The 19,371-nt window shown below is 39.7% G+C and overlaps 1 protein-coding gene across 1 annotated transcript; it reads right to left on the bottom strand.

Moving 5' to 3' along the window:
• Positions 1-882: 882 nt before the first annotated feature.
• PM20D2 (peptidase M20 domain containing 2) lies at positions 883-18,877 on the bottom strand. Its single transcript, XM_062489872.1, has 7 exons — positions 18,396-18,877; positions 18,171-18,319; positions 14,715-14,857; positions 11,424-11,578; positions 8,923-9,058; positions 3,802-3,909; positions 883-2,995 (listed from the first exon to the last, which is right to left on the bottom strand). Exons 1-7 carry the CDS (start codon positions 18,831-18,833, stop codon positions 2,793-2,795), a joined length of 1,332 nt encoding a protein of 443 aa, XP_062345856.1. The 5' UTR covers positions 18,834-18,877; the 3' UTR covers positions 883-2,792.
• Between the last annotated feature and the right edge of the window lie 494 nt (positions 18,878-19,371).

Below are 19,371 nucleotides of genomic sequence, written 5' to 3'. Positions count from 1 at the left end.
GTTTTTTGTTTTGCTTTAAACTAGATGTATCTTTTACTTAGGTTCTAAGACAGATACTAAGTAAGGACATACAGTAGTTTGGTAGGCTGGCAGAGGCTGTAAGTTCTTCACAACATCTGGACATCATCACCTCCTCCTTTCACAGATATGATTGTCATCAGCAGTTCAGAGTAATTTCAGCCATTACAGTTCATTACCTACACATTTTGATTCATTACTGAGAATACTATTCCTGACAAATATTCCAATATTATTAAAAACTGCTTGGGGAGAACTGCAGCTAGGCCAACTTAAAAAACATGCTGAATATTTTCATATATGTGTGATCTATGAGTATAAATGACTAAAAATCAAAGTTTTATTCCCACAGGAATTAAAATTCTCCCCATACATAGCATCACTGTGGTAGTACAATTGCAAGGTTAAATCCCAAACTGCTTTAGTTCTGGACCTCAAGAATGAACATCCTGAGGCAAACTGGAATTAGCTCATATGGGGAGTTGAGAAAGGAGGCTGAATTCATGGATTCGGCAAATGAAGCCAAGACCACCTGACCTAGTGTTGGTGATAATCCCACTTTGAACAGGAGGGAAGACCAGCTTCAGCCTAACAGATTACTCACAAGCTCACATTATGACTTAGGATTCTATCAATTCCAACATGCTTTAACAGTTAAAACAGCCATAAGATGATCAAGACTAAAATTAAATACTGTATTTGAAAAGCATTAACCCTCACAAATGCAGACCAAAATAGAAAACTTAAAACACCCTCAATCTTACATAATTGTAACAAACAAGGAGGGGAAAAAGAAAAAAAATCAAATGTGCTACTCAAAATGATACATCATTCCAATATTAAGCAAAGGACAAGAAAATTCAATCACAATTAAATTCCTTTATTCATATCAACTCATCTTTAATCAGTATTTCAATTCCACTTTAATTCCAGCAATGATTACAACAAAATGAAGATACGCTTTTAGTTCAGAGTTTAATTAACTGATCTTGGATATGATGCAGCCAAGAAGTCTGGACAAAGAGAACTGAGAAGGCTTTAATGCGTATCAGCTTTTAGGAAACACAACAACACAGCATGTGCAAACTATGTGGGATCCAAACAATCCATCTTAAAAACAGAAAAGCAAGGAGTTAAGCAGTTCTTGCAGGAGGAAATAAAAAGTCATGTGTGCTAAGGAAATCAATGCACTAGCCTGTTAACCCAGTGGATCTTAATGAATTGCAACTGTGTCTGAGAATTGGCAAGGGAGACTGTAAATTAAAAGTTAAGGACAAAGTTCCTTTGACAAACCTTAGAACAAATTTCAGTTGGATTTAGTATTCAACTTACTAACCTAGAGACATCTATAGTTGAGTCCCACCTTCATCTGTTTCACACATCCTTCTGTGAAAACTGTTCTCTAAAGAAAGCGAGTATACTGGTGTAAAATAAAAGTGAATATAGAAATCAATAAACTAAAAATGCTGAATAGAATTTTAGAGTTTACCATTTAGAGACTGGTAAAAAAAAAACCCATTTTGAAAGTCAGTTATACTGACTTCCTGAAGAATACAGCTTGCTTGCCTTCCCTTCTGAAGCTTACAGTAGTACCTGTGCTTAGGAAAACATTAATCAGCAGTTGCTTTCTCACTCCATCTTTTCACTGACTTATTTTATGTGTACTCACGAGATCCTTTAACCAGTAAATTAAAAGACATCCTAACATGCTTGGGCGGACAGGACACCACCTAAATAGAACTGCAGTTTTATTCATGTCCCTGGGAAACAAAATAAAGGTTAAATAGAATAACTACACAACACAAAAAAGGACAACTGGCAAGACTCAACGGATCTGCTGCTTAGGACACGGGAAAAAACAGGTTAAAGAAGGCAATTACTGCACCTGCAGTCCTCACAGCAAGCTCCTCTGTGCTTACTACAGGGCCTTGCACACAACCATTTACTGCTTCATGGCACCACACTTGCAGCTTTGGGACAAAGATTCCCACTGGTTTAGCAAAATTTATACACCTCCCTCAGACTGGTTAAGTTAATACAATACCTTGTGTGGACACCTGTATTGCCTCAGAGCAGAAGTCTTCCTGCAGTAGTTTAAATGTATTAATTTAATCAATTAAAGGTTTAGCTGCTTTCCAATTTTTTGATACATGACTTTTCCACAACACCTCCAAAATTCATTAGGGGGAAAATCCGTGCATTTCAGGACAAGCAAGATTTACAGATTGCATTCCCATACAAACCGTCCTCTTCCATTGCTAAAGCTACTATTATCAAAACCAGGTGTATTTCCAAAAACAGCCCCTTCATTCCAGTGAAACCAGGTCATGTTCTGAGTCTCCATCTTGTCCCAAGAAAACTGACTGACCAGAAATTTCATAAAAGCTTCACAGACCAGATTCAGCATATGATCACTGAATGAAAAGTGCTTATTTTAGAACAGAAAACTGCCATATTTCCTTTATAAGGAATATTACTACAGCACTACATAGAAAATCACTGGCAAGGGATCTGAACACTATAATTTGTTCAACACTGCAAATTAAAGAGAACATATCTGAGATAATTTTAAGAAAATCATCCCACAGTGAACACAAACATTGAAGCTAGATGAAATTCCACATTTTTGTAAGCAGTAATACTATTTACTTCTTCTAAAAGTTCAAATAAAAAAAAATAATCATTTCTTCAGCTATGTATTTATCCAGACCCTACTGGGATTTAAATACAGCATCTCCATTAAGTCAATCCTACTGAGAATATTTTAATCAAGTTTAGTGTGATGCACATGCTCCTACACCAACACCAGACTCTTTTTTAGATTCTACTGGATTTGTTTGCTCCTCTTCTTTCAGCTTCACTTCCCTGAAGTCTTCCCTGACTTCTTCTAACAGACCTGGCTTGAAAATGACATCAAGTGCTGTCATTGCCAAAGCTTTTGCTGTGCGCAAGGCGTAGAACTGAGCAGTCTGTGACCCTGCAGAAAAAACAGTAAGAGGAATTTCAGGTAAGACTACCAAGATTAAACCACTTGCTTACTGCATAAGGGATATTTTATAAAATAAGATCATAAGTTTCAGCTACAAGAGTATTTTCTTAAAATCTACATGCATGTAGTTAACCTATTTTCCCATGCCTGAAAACAGTTTTTTGTTTTGCAACTAGTTAAGTTTCTGCTAGTGATATAAACAACTGAGACTGAGAACAGGAAAGCAAGCATTTACATTATGCTCTTCAGAAAACAAAATTTTATAAGCTAGCACTGTTGTTTGTAAGTACTGTGTTTTAGGAGTAAAAATTACTTATCTTTTGGCTCACATTTAGAAATTCTTCTGAATATGCTGTTATGAATAATCCTTCTAATTTCTTTTGTTTAGATTATCAAATCAGGCTTTTAGTATGAGGAATGGTTATCCTACCCATATACATATAACCTCAAAAACAAACCAAAAAATTCTACGTTTGTCAGCTTTTTCTGTAACTCTGCTACTAATGTTAATTGTTTCAGGATCCTTATTCAGCTCAGACCACATCATGCTGGATAAAAGCAACCCTGCTTCTATATGGTATTCACATGCAGCCAATTTCAGACCTAGCACTACACTTTTAAACATTTACTACACAGTAGCTCTGAATGCCAGTGAAACATGGGAAGGCCTTAATTCTGTGTAATTTGAAATATTTCTAATTTCTAGATTTGTTGCAGTGAGCAATCAACAAGCAGACTATATAGTGCTTAAGGATTCCGAATATAAACCTTCAACACTTTTCACTTCCACTCACCTGCAGCTTCTGTATACTGCTCAGTATGATTCAACGCATCAGAGCCAATATAAAAATAAGGATGAATCCCAGGGACCACAAATGTAACATTTCCAAAGTCTGTGGAACCTAGAAGCAGCATAGAGATTTTCTTAATGAAAAAGTGTTGGGCAGTTTTGAATGCTGTAAGAAAATGCATTACAGACATTATCTCCAGCCCATATCTGAAACAGAGTATCCTTTGCCCCAAATACTAAAATAAATTTTTAATGAGTCATTATCCATACAAATATCTCCTGTCACCAAGGTGTTTTCCCTAACTAGCCATCTTCAGTGCACTTCGGAAAAATGATCACTTACTGGACTGCAATGAAGATGTATCAGCATGTTCCTATTCCTTTTACTGCTCATTTTTATCAAGCATCTCCTGATAGAAAGCTGCTAGTTCAGAAACAGGAAAGCTGCAAACCTTGGGAGTGTCAGGCATAGCAGCTATTTCCCTGTTAGAGCCCTTTAGAACTAGGCCCAGCAATTCCTGCTTGTCACCAATATGCAAATATTCAGCATTCTGGTAGGGGACTAAAGTAGAAACTATTCATCTTTAAACAAAAACAGATTGAGGATAACTGTTTTCCCCCCATGTGTTTTGATTATTCTCAGTTATGAAAATCTCAATGGCACAAGCACCCTTGAAATAAAATCAGAAGTAAAATCCAGACAAAATGTTAGGGTTTTGTAGACAAACACCTGATAGCAATGCTTGCAGATTATAATGATGATTCTTTCATACCTATCACTTTCAGTATGTTATTTAGCATCTATCTCACAGCCTTTTCTACTGAATTATATCATCCCAAAGTAGAAGATTGCTCATAGGAAATCATCCAAGAGTCTACAACTACATTGGAAGCGCTTTGGGGTTTTTTAATGTGTTCTTTTGGTTTTTTTACCCAAACAAGCAATCCACTCATTATTTGTTAAAATGCCATTTCGAAGCTGGAGAAATCAACAGACCAGTTATTGTGAAATCCAGGTATCAGAGGAAGCATTGCTTTGCAGCAGGGAAAAACAGGGATGACCCACTAAGATCTCAATTAACTTTTTTGGGGCCAGAGACACAAGAATTTGTTTTTTTAATGACAGTGTATAAAATTTAATTTTAACACATCAGGTAGCCTCTATATTGTGATTCTTTATGAAGAGAAGATATTGCTAATGCCTTAAGATTTAGTAATTAAATGACTGAAGAATACAGATTTTACTTGGAAGCCTATAGTTACGAAAAGTGAGTCCACAGAGCCTACAGTATGAGGACAAGAGTTTGCTATTTACTCTGCTTACAGATAATGGAAGCAGCAAAACTTGTTCAAAAACATCTCTTCCCATAAATTCAGGATGCACTTGAAGAAAATCCAACTCTTGGCACAGTAGTAAGTTATTTTCATTTCCAGTAGTCTGCACTCCTGATTCATTCTTTGGTCAATCTGGACAAACCAGAAGTTCTGCATACTCCAGACTAAACCTAGGGTTCTAGACCTGCCTTACTAAGTCCCAATACACAAATTGCCGCAAAGACTGTGCTGCCCTTTTCCCTACTCTCACTTAGTGAATGAAACATTAGAAATTTCACTGCATCATACCTCTCAGTCATGCCATTCCTCCTAAATTTGTATCCATATTCAATGTACAACCAGTTGACATGTTTTTGCTGAGTAGAAGAGATTTAAATTGGGTATTTTCTAGTATTATGGAGAAGCAAAATCCAGGCTGCTTTTAACAAAAATGTTGACAGCTAAATCTTCCCCTCTACCAGACAAAATGTTACATCCTTTATGAGAATAACATAGAGGTATGTTTAGAACACCAGGTGCTCCAATAGTTTCCATACAGACATCTGAAATTGTATGCTTGCTAGACACATACAGATTGGGAATCCTTCTGGAAGCATAAATTATCAATGCAACATACATAATCCCGTTATATCTTCAATGAGAGATACTGGAGTTCCTGCTCTCAAAAATATATCCTGAAGCCTCTTCAAGCCACTGCATATTTAATGGAGTCAGTATTACCACACACATGAACAGAGGGTAAAACACAAAAGATTCCAGGAAACAATTATATTCAGTCTCAAGCTTCCAAAGTGGAATTTTCAAATATACTAGACCTTCTTAAGATTTTCTTTACCGATTTTGTGCACAGGAAGCCAATGAACCCCATGAATACTACATTTTGACCAGATTAAGCTATCACAGGTGTGGGTGTCTCAACTAAGACATGTTTAACTAAGCCATCTGCTTTAGGAGGTTATGGATACCCTGTAGTAAAGCTACCCTACAACCAGTGGAAGGAGAAACAGGTCCTGGCACCTGGTCCAAGCTAGCTCAGTCTCACATTATGTTACATCCCCCTGGCTGTGTGCCCAGCGAGCAGAGCTGCAGGGGGCACACCTGGAGTTTGTGATTTGAGGTACTCAAGGAAGCCTTGGTGAGGCTTATCTGCCTAGAGCGATACCTGGGAGCAGAGCGACACTAATACCCATGCAGAGGTGGCAGCGAGTGCGCTCAGCTCTTAACGACTGTTCTGCTGCACAGACATGGAGAAGCAACTGAGCTATCTTCCTTCCCTTTCAACAGAAGAAACTGATATCCTAAAAGAAAACATTGAAAACCACATGAAAACTAAACAGAAACAAAGGTCTTGAAAAAGATGACACAAAATACTCAAACCCCACCCCCCAAGAAAAGGGTAGCATACAAAGTTCGACTCCTATGGCTCTGGAAACTGCTTTGTTATCTCTCCTGAATTACCACTGCAAAAATTCAGAGGAGAAGCTGTGGAAAGAAAATTCAGTAAACCCTACTGCAGTGTGAGATAAAAAAGCAATTGCTCAAGCACATTTTGACATTTGACATGCAATTCAAGGACAGGATAGCCATACAGGGAGTTTCTGGTTTAAGCAAGTTAATGGTTAACGTTGAACATATCACGTAACTTACATATGAAAGCCCTACTGCAGCTGGGTGCCTGTGAAAAGTTCACTTCAAGACCTCTGAACAAAAGCAAGATCACCAATATTGATGATCATCCTTACTAGTATGGTTTGAAGGAACCAACTAGCAGAGCTCCAGAAAGTTGCACTACAGTAAACATTTTAAGGTTCCTCAGCAGCTTTCTTTGGCTAAACAAGCAAAGTAGTAAATCTTATTTGAACTACACTGAAGAAAGAAGGAAGAAATCTGCCTTAAGTTATAATTTATTTTTAAACACTGTCTTGGGTTGCAGCTCAAATGTAACCAGAAGCATATATTCTATCACCATCTGTTAAAATCAGGTGGGCAGTGTTCTTTATCTCTTCCATGACCCATCCCTCATAACTCCAGGGAGGATATCCTCTGTTAATAAGCCAGCAGTTAAAACCAGGTGGGATGGTTTTCTTTATCTCCTCCACAACCCATCCCTCCTCCAGGGAGGCATCTTCTGTTAATGGGCCACTGAGTCTCACTGCATAACTGATAAGTTTACATCACCCAGTTGTGAGATGCCCCAACCAAGGGGAAGCATTTCCTACCTAGATAAAATCTGAGATTTGGAACATCAGAGCAGCCTCTTTCCACTGGATTCTCAGAGGAAGATCAGGCCCATCTACACTACCACCATGCCCATCTACATCACCACTTCAGAGGAAAACTGCACCCTTCTATAAGATCATTGTTTCAACAAAACCACATCTGTCACTCCAGGAGGACTGCAGCCACCATTTAATCAGACTGCTACCAACACCCTGACCAACAGGGTATCAGGTTGTATTCTGATTCTGTCAGTGATTTTTTGTTGTTGTTTTTGGGGTTTTTTTTAATTACTGCGTTTTTATTTTAATTTTCCTAGTAAAGAACTGCTGTTCCTATTCCCATATCTTTGCCTGAGAGCCCCTTAATTTCAAATTTATAATAATTTGGAAGGAGGGGATTTATATTTTCCAAATCAAGAAAGGCTTCTGCCTTCCTTAGCAGACACCTGTCTTTTCAAACCAAGACAGACACAAGACAATGAACCAATGTTTAATTTGGAAGAGAAGTAAGAAACAGAAAAAAACAACATTTCCATTAGATACCAAGACTATAATTAGATACAATGTCTCCCCTACACACAAAAAAAGTTTGGAGAGCTGTTCCTAAACACCAAATTTGTCCAAACTCCAAAGATAATCTGCATTTAATATAGAGAAGACAAGTATCACAATCAAACTAATTAAAGTAGCTTTTTACTGAGAACAGTATTTTCCTTCTAAGAAAGAAACCTTTAGCATGAATGGAGTAAAAATGTTCATAAATACAGCTGAGTAGTGAAGGCTAAAAGTATGAGCAGAAGTTGAGACTCGAACAGAGGTCCTGTAGGAAGATTCAGGGAAAAAAAAGTGTGAAGGATAACAAGAAATCCACCTAAGCATTCAAGAATTCCCATTTCTGTTTTAGCTTGGAAACCAAAAAAGTTAAATAGTTTGAGACATACTCAAGACCCAAAAGTTAACACCTACTTGAAGAACACCCTTTGAAAAACTAATCTGTTGAACTCATTAACTAAAATTAGAGGCATGTAATTACCTGTTAATGAAAAGATTAAATTAGGGTTAGCGAGATACTTAAAACTTCCATTTATAAATCTCTCCAAAAACTCTCTCTAAAATAATTGTTCGATTCTAATCGATTTGTTTACATGTAAGCTTGGAAAATATTATTGAACGAGGCTCCTAAAAACAAAGTCTCATTCCCATCTATAGCAAACCAGGATTCTGTCTTTTAAAGCCACATAATGAGACACTATTCATTACACATCCTCACGTTCTCAGAAACACTGCCCTTAGCTTTCCCATCCTTTCCCCAGACAGAAGGTTTATTACTTGAAATATTTTCAGAACTATTATCAGAAGGTGTTTACTGCTTTTCTTACCTGTTCTTAGCTTCTACAACAAACACAGAAACATAGGCCAGAGTTATAAACCTTCTACAGAGCTTCAGCTTTGTAATTTGGCTTTTTCTTCTGACCAAACTGTGTTTAACTTAGCTCTGTTTTGTTATTTTGTACACTTCAGAGTTGATCAACCTAAGCTTAAGTCACAATGAAAAATGCAGATGAAGTTACCTGACAAACCATTCAAGATAGCATCTTCTGATATAAAATCTATTCCAAGCTTCTTTCCATTCTCCTTGTAAATTTTCTGCAGGCTCTTATTTGGAAGCACATTGTAGTAATCATTTTCACCACCTTTTATTTCCACCTAGACAAAAACCCCAAATTATTTTGAGTTTTTCTCCAGTGTAAGCCAGTTCAATATAAACAATCTGAAGGCCAAAAAATCCCCTATATACCCAGACTTCAAGCCCAAGGCAAAACAGACCTAAGTGCTAAGTTTCTTTCAAAAATACAACACTCTGCCAAAGATTACCCTCGAGCAAAACACAGCTGGTTTTCTGTTCATTTTGCACTCAACAGCCAGATTCCAGAAACGAGGATTCCAAAATTTTCTCCAAAAATAGAAAACAAATATTTCCTGTAACAGAGTCTAATGATTTCACCTGCAGGTACTACTAAACTACACAGAAATTAAACATAGGCTTTTATCAAACTGTGCATTACCTTTTTTTTTAGAATGCTTCCAATAACTACAGCCCCATTCATGAAATGGCTTCACACAGGTAAGAAATTTGAAAACAAATGGAAAAAAACCTATCAATGTCAAATTTCAAAAGAGATCTTAACTTTCATTCTGCATAAAGTGCACTTTCTGAAACTCTTTTCTAGATATAGTGAAGGGGACATGGTAGGAAAACATCCAATGCCTCGAATACACTATAGAAGTCACATACTAACATTCAGAAACCCCATACTTATTTGTTTTGATAATCACATACATTCTTTTTACAGCTGAATTAGCCATAAGCTTGCAATTAACAGAGCAAGCAGAAGCATTTATCTTAGCAACACATAAAAGGTATTCATATTGCTTTAACCAGCTAGATGAGACACACGTCCATTTACTAAAAGCAAAAGAAATGACAATGCTAATTGAAAAATCACTCAGTTGCTACACGAGCCTGCTGTTTAACAGGGCAATGGACCTAATGACCAAGAATATGGGAAAAAAACAGACAGAAGACCCAATACCTGTTTTGCTTGTTTCTACAGGTGAGGTTTGCCATCAAGCCTCCCAGGTCTCTGAGCCTAGTAGCACTATCTGTAGGATAGAAGCATCACCCACAGCAAAACAAAAATAAATTACAGGGCACTTAAAGAAATCGAATGTACATTGGATCAGGCAGGATGCATTCAAAGATGCAGAGTAAGAGAAGCAGAAATTCAGTCTGGGAGCTATCATTTTTTAAGTGTCACTGAAACAGAGGGATGTTCCAGCTCACTGAACAAGAGCTAAAGGTAACATCCTCTCGAAGGACCAAGAGGAGGTCCTTGAAAACTACACACTCCTCAGACCAACCTATCCACAAGTTCCCAGAAGGATTACAGAGCAAATAAATCCTCTTAGGACTCACGCCCAGGCTCATGAATCACAAGGTGATTGTGAACATCCAGCATACAAGATGGAACTCATTTAAGAGCAGATAGTGCTTGTCCAAGCCTACCTTTTCATGACAACATGTCTGGCTCAAATGACACAAGACATGCAAGCTCTCCAAGTGTTTTATAATCAGTGGCACAGAACACCACATCGCTGCCTGTTACTTGTAGCACTCAACTGCAACTGAGACTGGTGCAATTAACGTTTTCATATTTTTATTATTGATGTAGACAACCCCTGTGAGACCACATCTGGTGAGGTGTTTGTTTGGTTTCTCCTCAAATCAAGACTGGAGCTAGGCCAAGGGAAGGCCACCAAGATGATTAGGTAGAGCACATGATGTACAAGGACAGGCTGAAAGAACTTGATCTGCTGAGCCTTCACAGAGCAGAAGGTTAGCAGGGCATCTTACTGCTGTCTAGAGTTACCAGATGGGATGGGTACAGGGAAGACAGAACCAGACTTCTCAAATGTCAAAGTGACACAACAAGAAGCAACAAAGGAAGTTCCCACTGGATACAAGAGAACCACAGAGGGTTGATGTGGGAAAGTACATACAGAGGACATCTTGTCCAGTTCCCCTGCCCAATCAGGGTCACCTAGAGCTGGTTGCCCAGAACCATATTGAGAAATCTTTTGAGTATCTCCAAATGTGGAAACACTGCAATCTCTGCAGCGTACCTGTTCCAGTGCTTAGGTCATTGCAGCATAAACTTTAGGAAAACCCTTGTTCACCATGAGGTGGGTAGAGCACCTGTTGAGAGGTGGTAGAATTTCATCCTTGGAAGTACTCAAAACTCCCCGTGGCACTCAGCAGCCTGCTCTAATTGGTCCTGTTCTGAACAGACAATTAGACCAGATGACCTCCAGAGGTCTCTCCCAACACAGATTCTTCTAGCATTGTGTGACATTCTATTTATAAACCAAACCTTTCTTCCAGGACACAAAGCAACCAAACAGCAAAAAAAGAGTAATTTAGATTCACTTTGGCTAAACACTATGCAGACAAAGCAAATTTTGATTTCCTGCTCTGCGTAGTAGAAACACATGACAGTGAATATATTCTTACCTTGCATCCTGTGGCCACTGCTGCAGATGTGAAGCAGTTTTCAACCTTCTCTGTCAGAACAGAAAGCTCTTTCCTTGAAGGAGCACGCAAGTAAAACTCTAGTTCAGTGTAAGAAGGAATGATGTTAGGTTTCACACCACCATTTTTTATTACACCTGCAGAAAGGGAAAAGTGCTGTCAGTGTTAAATGCAATTGCTTGATTTTAAGCTATGTCATGAAATTCCTGGGTCAAGAACTATAAATAGATAAACAAAAACAACAAAACATCAACTTAGCATGAAATACAAAGAATGTTAAAGAATGTAAAAAAATGCAGTATGTGGGCAAAGTTTCTTCATCATTTCAGATTATGTGGAACATGTACATGTCTTTCAGCACAATTTCATAGCATTCTTTGGTTAGACATCTGTTTTACATCCCAGAGTCAAGCCAAACTAGCATTTCTAATTAATCCCCTAAAATTCAATGCAGTGGAGTCATAAAGCAATCTGTCTGCCAAAAAGAAAAAAAAATTGCTGTAAGGGCTAACTTGGATTCCAACTTTTAAACGTTTCCTCAATTAGAATGTTTCCAACTTTGTGCACTTGAAGAAAAACTGAGTAAGTTGCATTTCTCAGCAATACCAGAATAATGTGTGTATTGCAGTGCACAGAAGGTTCATTTAGATTGCTCATATTAATTCTTCAGAAATACTGGAATGTGTAATACATGTAGCTTTAGTCACAAGTGCAGTTTGAGTTGAAAGCGCTCCCTCAAGGAAGTGAGTGGCTACATCTTTTACCATTATGGTATCAAAGGCATTACCATAAAAGACAGTAGCATTTAGATATTTTGGTAAGAACATATTGTAGATCCCAGTTCCACATTAGATGTCATGGCACTAGCAGGTAGTTGCTTCCAAAAGGGTGTTTCCCTGGATTTCTACCCTCAATTTCTTGTATGTGGAATTAGATTTGTTTTCTGTAGAACCTGAGAAACTTCTACCTTAAATGGAAATATTGTAGAAGTTACTGATGTGTGTCTCAGTCTGGGGCCTGAAGAGACAGCACTAATTTGTTGCAAATAGGCAACAAAATCTACCTTTTGGTGCAGAAAAACAATTAAGATTGTGAACTTCACCCTCCAATCTCAAATAGTCAAAATAAAAAACAGTGTAGAATTAATCCAGCATCAATACTTGTCCATAACAATAGGAATAGCTCAGATGAGAGGGACAGACATCACAGGAAAGGAAGAAGTAAGTGTTCATGCAAATTTGCATGACATGTACACATAACAAGCTTTCTCAGAATAAGTAGCTTCATGAGCTTCAAGCTTTCACTTGTCTTGCCCAGCACAATTGTAAATGGAACTGGATAGAGTCTAGAGTCCATCTACAGTTAAATTTCAATACAACTGCAGTATGGACTGGACAGCAAACCTGAATAACAAGTAGGCTGACTACACACTATTAGTAGCACCCAATTTACCCTTCTGGATGGAAACATTTTTTTTACAACCTGTTTAATACAACTTCTTGGGCAGGGAAAAAAAAAATCTACATTCCTGTTTTTAAGGGGCCAACATATACTCCATTCATAAGCAGGGAAGAAAGGTAACATCAAAATCTCAGATGAACTCAAGACAATGATATTTCAGTACATGAAACATTGGTTAGAAATTCTAGACTTCAAGCAATGGAAATTATTTCAGCTTTTGTTAGTGGGTTAACACTAATATTTTCAGGACCACTTAATTCAGCCACTAATTATACTGAAAGCCTACACAAAGTTGTAAAGAAAGCATTCCTAAAATTCAATCTCAATCTGGCTGCTTGTCCTTTCCCAGAAGTAAATGAAATATTTCCACGTTGAAAAACTCTGAAAAGGTTTATGACAGCAGTTTTATCAACAGAGTAATTTCAGTTTTGCTGCTGTTTAGGAAGCATTATCTCTAGAAGGCTTGTTTAGATATTTATATTTTATGCTAACACTACCTACGTTGCCTTTAGAAACTACAAAGGCAAGCTGAAGTACATCCATGTTTCAGTAGATGCTTTCTCCAGAGCCAGCTTGGCCTCTTGGGTTAGGATCCTAGAACCCAGCTCCTCTCCCCCTTTCAATAAAGTGAAAAGGGGAGCTAGGTCTTCTATATTTAGTATTTAACGGTTTAGGCTTAGATTCAACAGAAGACTTAGGAATCTTCAGCCTTAAACCTGCAACACATAGGTTGCAGACACCAAAACTCTTAATTATGTGCCTTGTTTTCTACACAGAAATAGGATAGAAGCTGTGCCTGCTGTCTGAAATTCATTTGGGCACGCTGCACAGCAAAACTGCAAACAGATTCATCTACAGTCAAAAGGATTAGGACTCCATCCAGGTATCCTGGAGAGAAACACACACTTGTATTTCATACAGCACAAGCAGCCAAAATACATAGTAATCAGATCAGAATTTCTGGAAGGATTTTCAGCTCATAACAAGTATTCCAAATAAATGGTTCCACATCCGAAAGTCCTGTAGAATTGCCAAAGTTTCTTAACTTCAACTTGGAAAAAGTGTTGGGTGCAATAAGGAACCCTGGGTTCATAGCTAAAGGGCAGCTTCACCTCACCTTTTGAACCCTTCTCACTTTACAGGTAGAAATGCATGATGCTGAAGGAGGACAATTCAAGTTTAATGGTTAACTTCTTACTACAAAATGGTCTTTCTAATCCAAAACCTACTAGATATTAAATATTGGAATCCAGTGAACATCTAGCTGACTGGGCTACTAACCAGGACAATAATCTTCTGCCATCACCTGTTTTTTGTACTTCACCAAATAAATTTCACCCCGGACCACTAGACCATTCCAATAAATCCCATCTAATTAACAGAATGTCTTAGTACTGAAAAAGTGATACAGTAAGTAATACTTCACTTTTTGGAAGCATTTAATCTCACACCTTTGCAAATCCACAAATATTAAGGAGGCCAAGGCCATGTACCAAAATAAGCCTGGCACTTTTTTCCTTTTTTCTGAACTGCAACTTCAAGGCTTAAAATTGGTCAAGCCTTTACATGGGCATCAAATTCCCCTTTCAAATCTGACCTCGCCCAATTTTGAGCAGTTAGTTCTGGACACTGACATGATTTTAAAGATTGCAGACACACCATTTAATGAAATGGTGCTGTTTCATAATATTTGAAGTGACTATACTAATTTAGTGCTTTAGTGCAATACTTTGGAATGTGTGATATTCTATGTTAGTACTTCAACAGCCTAAACTCTTACTTGCTGGACATTAGGTTTAATGAGGATCTCACCATGAACTCTCCAGGTCGGTTTCATTTGCTGTCTTAAAACAGATAGATTGTTGTACGCAAGAACAGCAGCATCTAATGCATTAACTCCTTCCCAAGGATAAGCAGCAGCATGAGAAGCTTTTCCATAGTATTTCACAGTCACACTAGGAAATAAAAGGCATTGCTTATTTGTTTCTCATTCACTGAAAAAAAAAAATCTTTGAAATGAAAAAGTTCCTTTTGTTCCCACAAATACACATTATTTAAATTTTGCGCAGCATAGCACTAAATAATTTACCTGGCACTAGACTGTTAAACTAGATAGTTTAACTATGCATAGAAAGATTTCTAGAAAACCAATAAAATGGAATTATACCAATAGCCAGTCAGGCAAGGGAGTTACTGGTAACATACCATTATATAGCCTTTTCCTGAAGAGTACATGTTTCACACATTAATTTTCTCCACCACTTTTTTTATACTGCCTGACTCTTCTGAGACCTGAAGTTACTAACACTCTTCTCAGAGGATAACAAATCTTTTTCTCTGATGCAAAATTGGAAGTTGAATGTCATAATTCTTGTCAAATAAAATGTGTACAGTATGTAAGATAGCAAAAGCATGTAAGATCACATATAACCCATGTCTAAATAACAGAAGTCAAGTTCTACAAGTATGGAAAAGCACAGCCTACTGTAAAATACACATTATTATGCTACAACAAGGATGTTCTCTCCTTGCACCCTTCAAAAAAGGTGGTAGAAAGGTTTGTAACAAGGAGGAAATCTAATGCAAAGGCTATCCTCCAACTTCACAGAACTCATAAAATACTGCACCTTAACATGTCCAGTAAAAATTAATGTTTTGCTTCATCTGAATGCCATTAATATTAGCCTTACAAAATAACAGTATTTCAGACTATATGAGAATTCTTCACACAAGAGGAAAATATTAAATACTGATATCTACATATAAGGTCTCACGATTCATAAAATACACAAAACTAAATCTATTTGTACTCCATACCCACTCCTTTACAGAAAAATCCTCACTCTTAAGCATTCCTCCCACTGCAAAACACATAACCTGTCTCTTATCCAGCCATGACCAGACATCCCTCTGTCTTGCACAAATGCCAACTTAACCAATTATCCTGAAGTGATCCCTTGTGCTCCGAAGCATGCCACAGATGCAAGTTAACGCCAGCACTTGAATTCTGGATGGCAAAGAGGGAAACAATGCAGTGTACTGTTGCAACAGGAAACATCTCTTACTATTGCTGCAATCCAAATTAAGCATGCCTTTTTCTATCCCCAGTAACCTTCCAAGGCAATCAAAGAACCCATTCTCTAGACCATGAGTTTTATTCAAAATTTATTATCATTAAGAAATGTAAGGAAACTGTCAATTAATATCCCAAGTATTAAACTGCAGCTCCTCAAATCAACTCACAAAGATCCCTGGACACTCTCAAAAAATAGAAAGAAGTCAAAGTACAGCAAAAAGTCATGCTGCAGTATTATTTTTCACAAGAAACATGTGTTTCTTATTAAAAAAATGGACCTTCAGCATTCCTTCACTTGTGCTTCTTTTGCTACACAAATGTCATAGACGCTCAGAAAAATGCAACAGATTCTGCAGAATAATAATACCCTAAGCCAGTTTAAGAATACCAGCAGAAGAATGTGAACCCTGTTTGACCAACAATAAATAGGCTGATTAAGTGAAGGATAAGCAATTAAGAGCCAGCAAACTTTGGCATGTATTCATCAGTTATCCCAATATGTTAATCTTATTTCAGGTACAACACAGCTTCCAGAATTGCAGTTATATGTGCAGCAGGCACAGCAATATTAGCAACTTAGTGACCACCTCCCTGCAAACAACCAAAGATCAATTACAAATTAGAAAAATTGTCTTTCTACCTTTGAAATCTCATAATTACATAAAACATTACAGACTCAGTATTTCAAGCTTTTGGAGGTAATAAGTTGTGTCACTCAGCACTTCAATTCCATCCCTCCTCCACGTTCAAAGGTTTAAAGGCTATCTAAGACTTGTATCCTACCAACCTTATCTGTTTTACCATGAAACTTGGCAGTAACAGAAGCAAATTATCCACTGGAAACAGCCCTGATAAAAGCAAAGTGGTCAGTAAAATCAAGCATATCAGAGCTGGACAGTAGCACAGCCAAGCTGAAAACTGTTCTGAGTACATCAAGGATTGGCAAATTAGCTTTTTAAGTAATTCAGAATTTAGCATGAGGCAGTCAAATGTAATACTTGAAAAAACTGCTGCACTGGAGGGAGTTTACTAGTGGGGTCTCTGCAAGGTAAGACCCAGGGATCAGGAATCACATAACACATAGAACGTGACATAAAACATAGGAACAAAACCTGCTGGTAGACTTCTGCTGAGACACTGTGGAAAGAGATGTTTATAACACCAAAGGAAGAACAGCATGGCCTTACAGACTGGCAGTGCAAGAAAAGAATGAAGCTCCAAAGTATTTTATAAAAATCACGTACTTAATGACCAAGCGTTTGTCTAAGAATTGACTGCTTGAAAATGACTGAAGAAGTCCCAAACAGGCCACCTGTCTCCAAAATTGTAAGGAAACACTACGGTTCCTGCAGCAGACAAGTAAGATCTAAGGCAACTGCACCTCAGGTACTGTGTATAATTCCGGGGATGCATATCCAGCAAGGTGTACTTTAATACAAGTCAAGTGACTTGAAGCACAAGTGAGCCAGTGCTGTCTGAATGTCAGGGCTAATCAGAAGAAGACAAGATATAATTTTCAAAGAGCTTTATGGCTGACAAAAAAGGCAGCTGTGTAAGGGCAGGACTGTTGTCCATCCTTACACTGGGGGCAAACATGAAGGAAAGACAGGTATTACCTGGGATCGAAACAAAAAAGTTGATGTGAGAGTCAACACACACAACATGGCCATGACTAAATTTAGTGTGGCAGTTACTACAGATCCAAAGTTCAGTCAGGCTTAGCTGGCCAGATGTTTTCAAAAGCAGGAAGGCAAACCTGAAACACCTTCCAAATGGATTAAAATGCACAGAGGACCACATGACTAGCATCCAGGAAAGCACAGAACTATGACCCTTGAGACCCTGCAGTTCCATCTTTAAATTCTACTTCAAGCATAATCACATGAATGTTTGAAAGAAACGCCTAGAAACATCAGGACAAAAAAATGGATTTTTGGGATACACGGAAGATTATCTCAGATCAGACAGGGATTTGAGCACTTGGCTGAACACAGCCGTCTCGAAGAACGGCTCAGAGTGCCGTTCCCTAACACTAACCTACCTGCCTCCTTAGCTGAGTGCAAATACCTTCGTCTGAACGGCAAGGCTCCGGGTTCAGCCACTGATAAAGCAGGTCCCCTTCTCAGGAAGGGGTCAAAAAGCTAATAACAAACCACCTCTTTCCATCTGAACCCACCCACTCACTCACTCACTCATGCTCGGCCACGTCGGGCAGGTAAGCAGCGTTTTCTTGCGAGGGGTGCGCCATGAAAACCACATCCAGGCCATCGAACGCTCCAGCCTTGATCAGGTCTATTTTGCCTCCTCCTTGTTCTTCCGCGGGCGTCCCCAACACCGTGACCTGCAGCACAAACGCACGGAGAGATTCAGGGGCTGTGAGGGGGCGCTCACCACCGCTCCCCCGAGAGAGTTCCCACCTGCACGGCCACGGGCTCCGCCAGGCTCTCCAGGGCAGCCTTCAGCGCCAGCGCGGCGCCGGCTCCCACCTCGGCGATCAGGTTGTGGCCGCAGGCGTGCCCGAGCCCGGGCAGCGCGTCGTACTCGCAGAGGAAAGCGAGGCGGAGCGGGTCCTGCGGGGCCGCCGTGCCCCAGTCGGCGCGGAAAGCTGTGCCCAGCTTGTAGCGCGGCTGCACGGCCCAGGCGGCGCCGGGCAGGTCCCCGCCGGAGAAGAAACGGGTCAGGGCGTCGTGCGCCTGGTGCTCCGCGTACGCCAGCTCGGGACGGCTCCAGATGTCGCGGCTCAGCGCGCCCAGACGCGCAGCGTTCAGATCTACGCTCTCGCACGCCCGCTGCTTCAATGCCTCCAGCGCGACGGCGGCGGCGGGGCCGCTCTCCGGCAGCTCCTGGGGCTTCATGAGGCCTCGGGAGCACCGGCCCACAGCCGACCCGAACCTGCCGCCAGCACCTGCCCTCCAGCGCGACACCTGCGTTGCCGCCCCTTTTTATTGCCTCTGTCACGTCGCGGGGCACGCCGGGAAATGTAGTTTATAGTCACGGCCTGGCCTACAGGCGGCGTCCAGCTGGAACTCCCCGTCCCAGCGTGCTTTGCGCGGCGCCCGGTCCGGCAGCCGAGTGTCGCGGACCTGCTGCGATCTCTCCGGCGTCGCGGGGGGAATCGGAAGGGTGAAGGTAGAGAACTCACGAATTGAGGTAAAGGCAGTTCCACAGGGAAAGCAAAAGCCGTGCACACAAGCTAAACAAGGGATGAATTCCCTGCTTCCCATGGGCAGGGGGGTGTTCAGCCATCCCCAGTGGAGCAGGGCCCCACCACACCTAGCGGTGACTTGGGAAGACAAATGCCATCACTGCAAACGTCCTCCCCTTCCTCCTGCTTCCACTGCCTTATATACTGAGCATGATGTTCCATGATGTGGAATGTCCGCTCGGTCAGTT

The sequence above is a fragment of the Cinclus cinclus genome, chromosome 3 (genome assembly GCF_963662255.1).
Source record: "Cinclus cinclus chromosome 3, bCinCin1.1, whole genome shotgun sequence".
NCBI classification, from domain to species: Eukaryota; Metazoa; Chordata; class Aves; order Passeriformes; family Cinclidae; genus Cinclus; species Cinclus cinclus.
This window is presented reverse-complemented; position numbering and strand designations above follow the sequence as displayed.

Excerpts from the sequence above, each read along its gene's own strand:
- PM20D2 (XM_062489872.1), bottom strand. The coding sequence starts at position 18,833 with ATGAAGCCCCAGGAGCTGCCGGAGAGCGGCCCCGCCGCCGCCGTCGCG. Across the intron at positions 11,579-14,714 it reads ACCGACCTGGAGAGTTCATG|GTGTAATAAAAAATGGTGGT; the intron begins GTGAGATCCTCA and ends CCCTTTCTGCAG. Across the intron at positions 9,059-11,423 it reads CAGTGGCCACAGGATGCAAG|GTGGAAATAAAAGGTGGTGA; the intron begins GTAAGAATATAT and ends GTTTTTGTCTAG.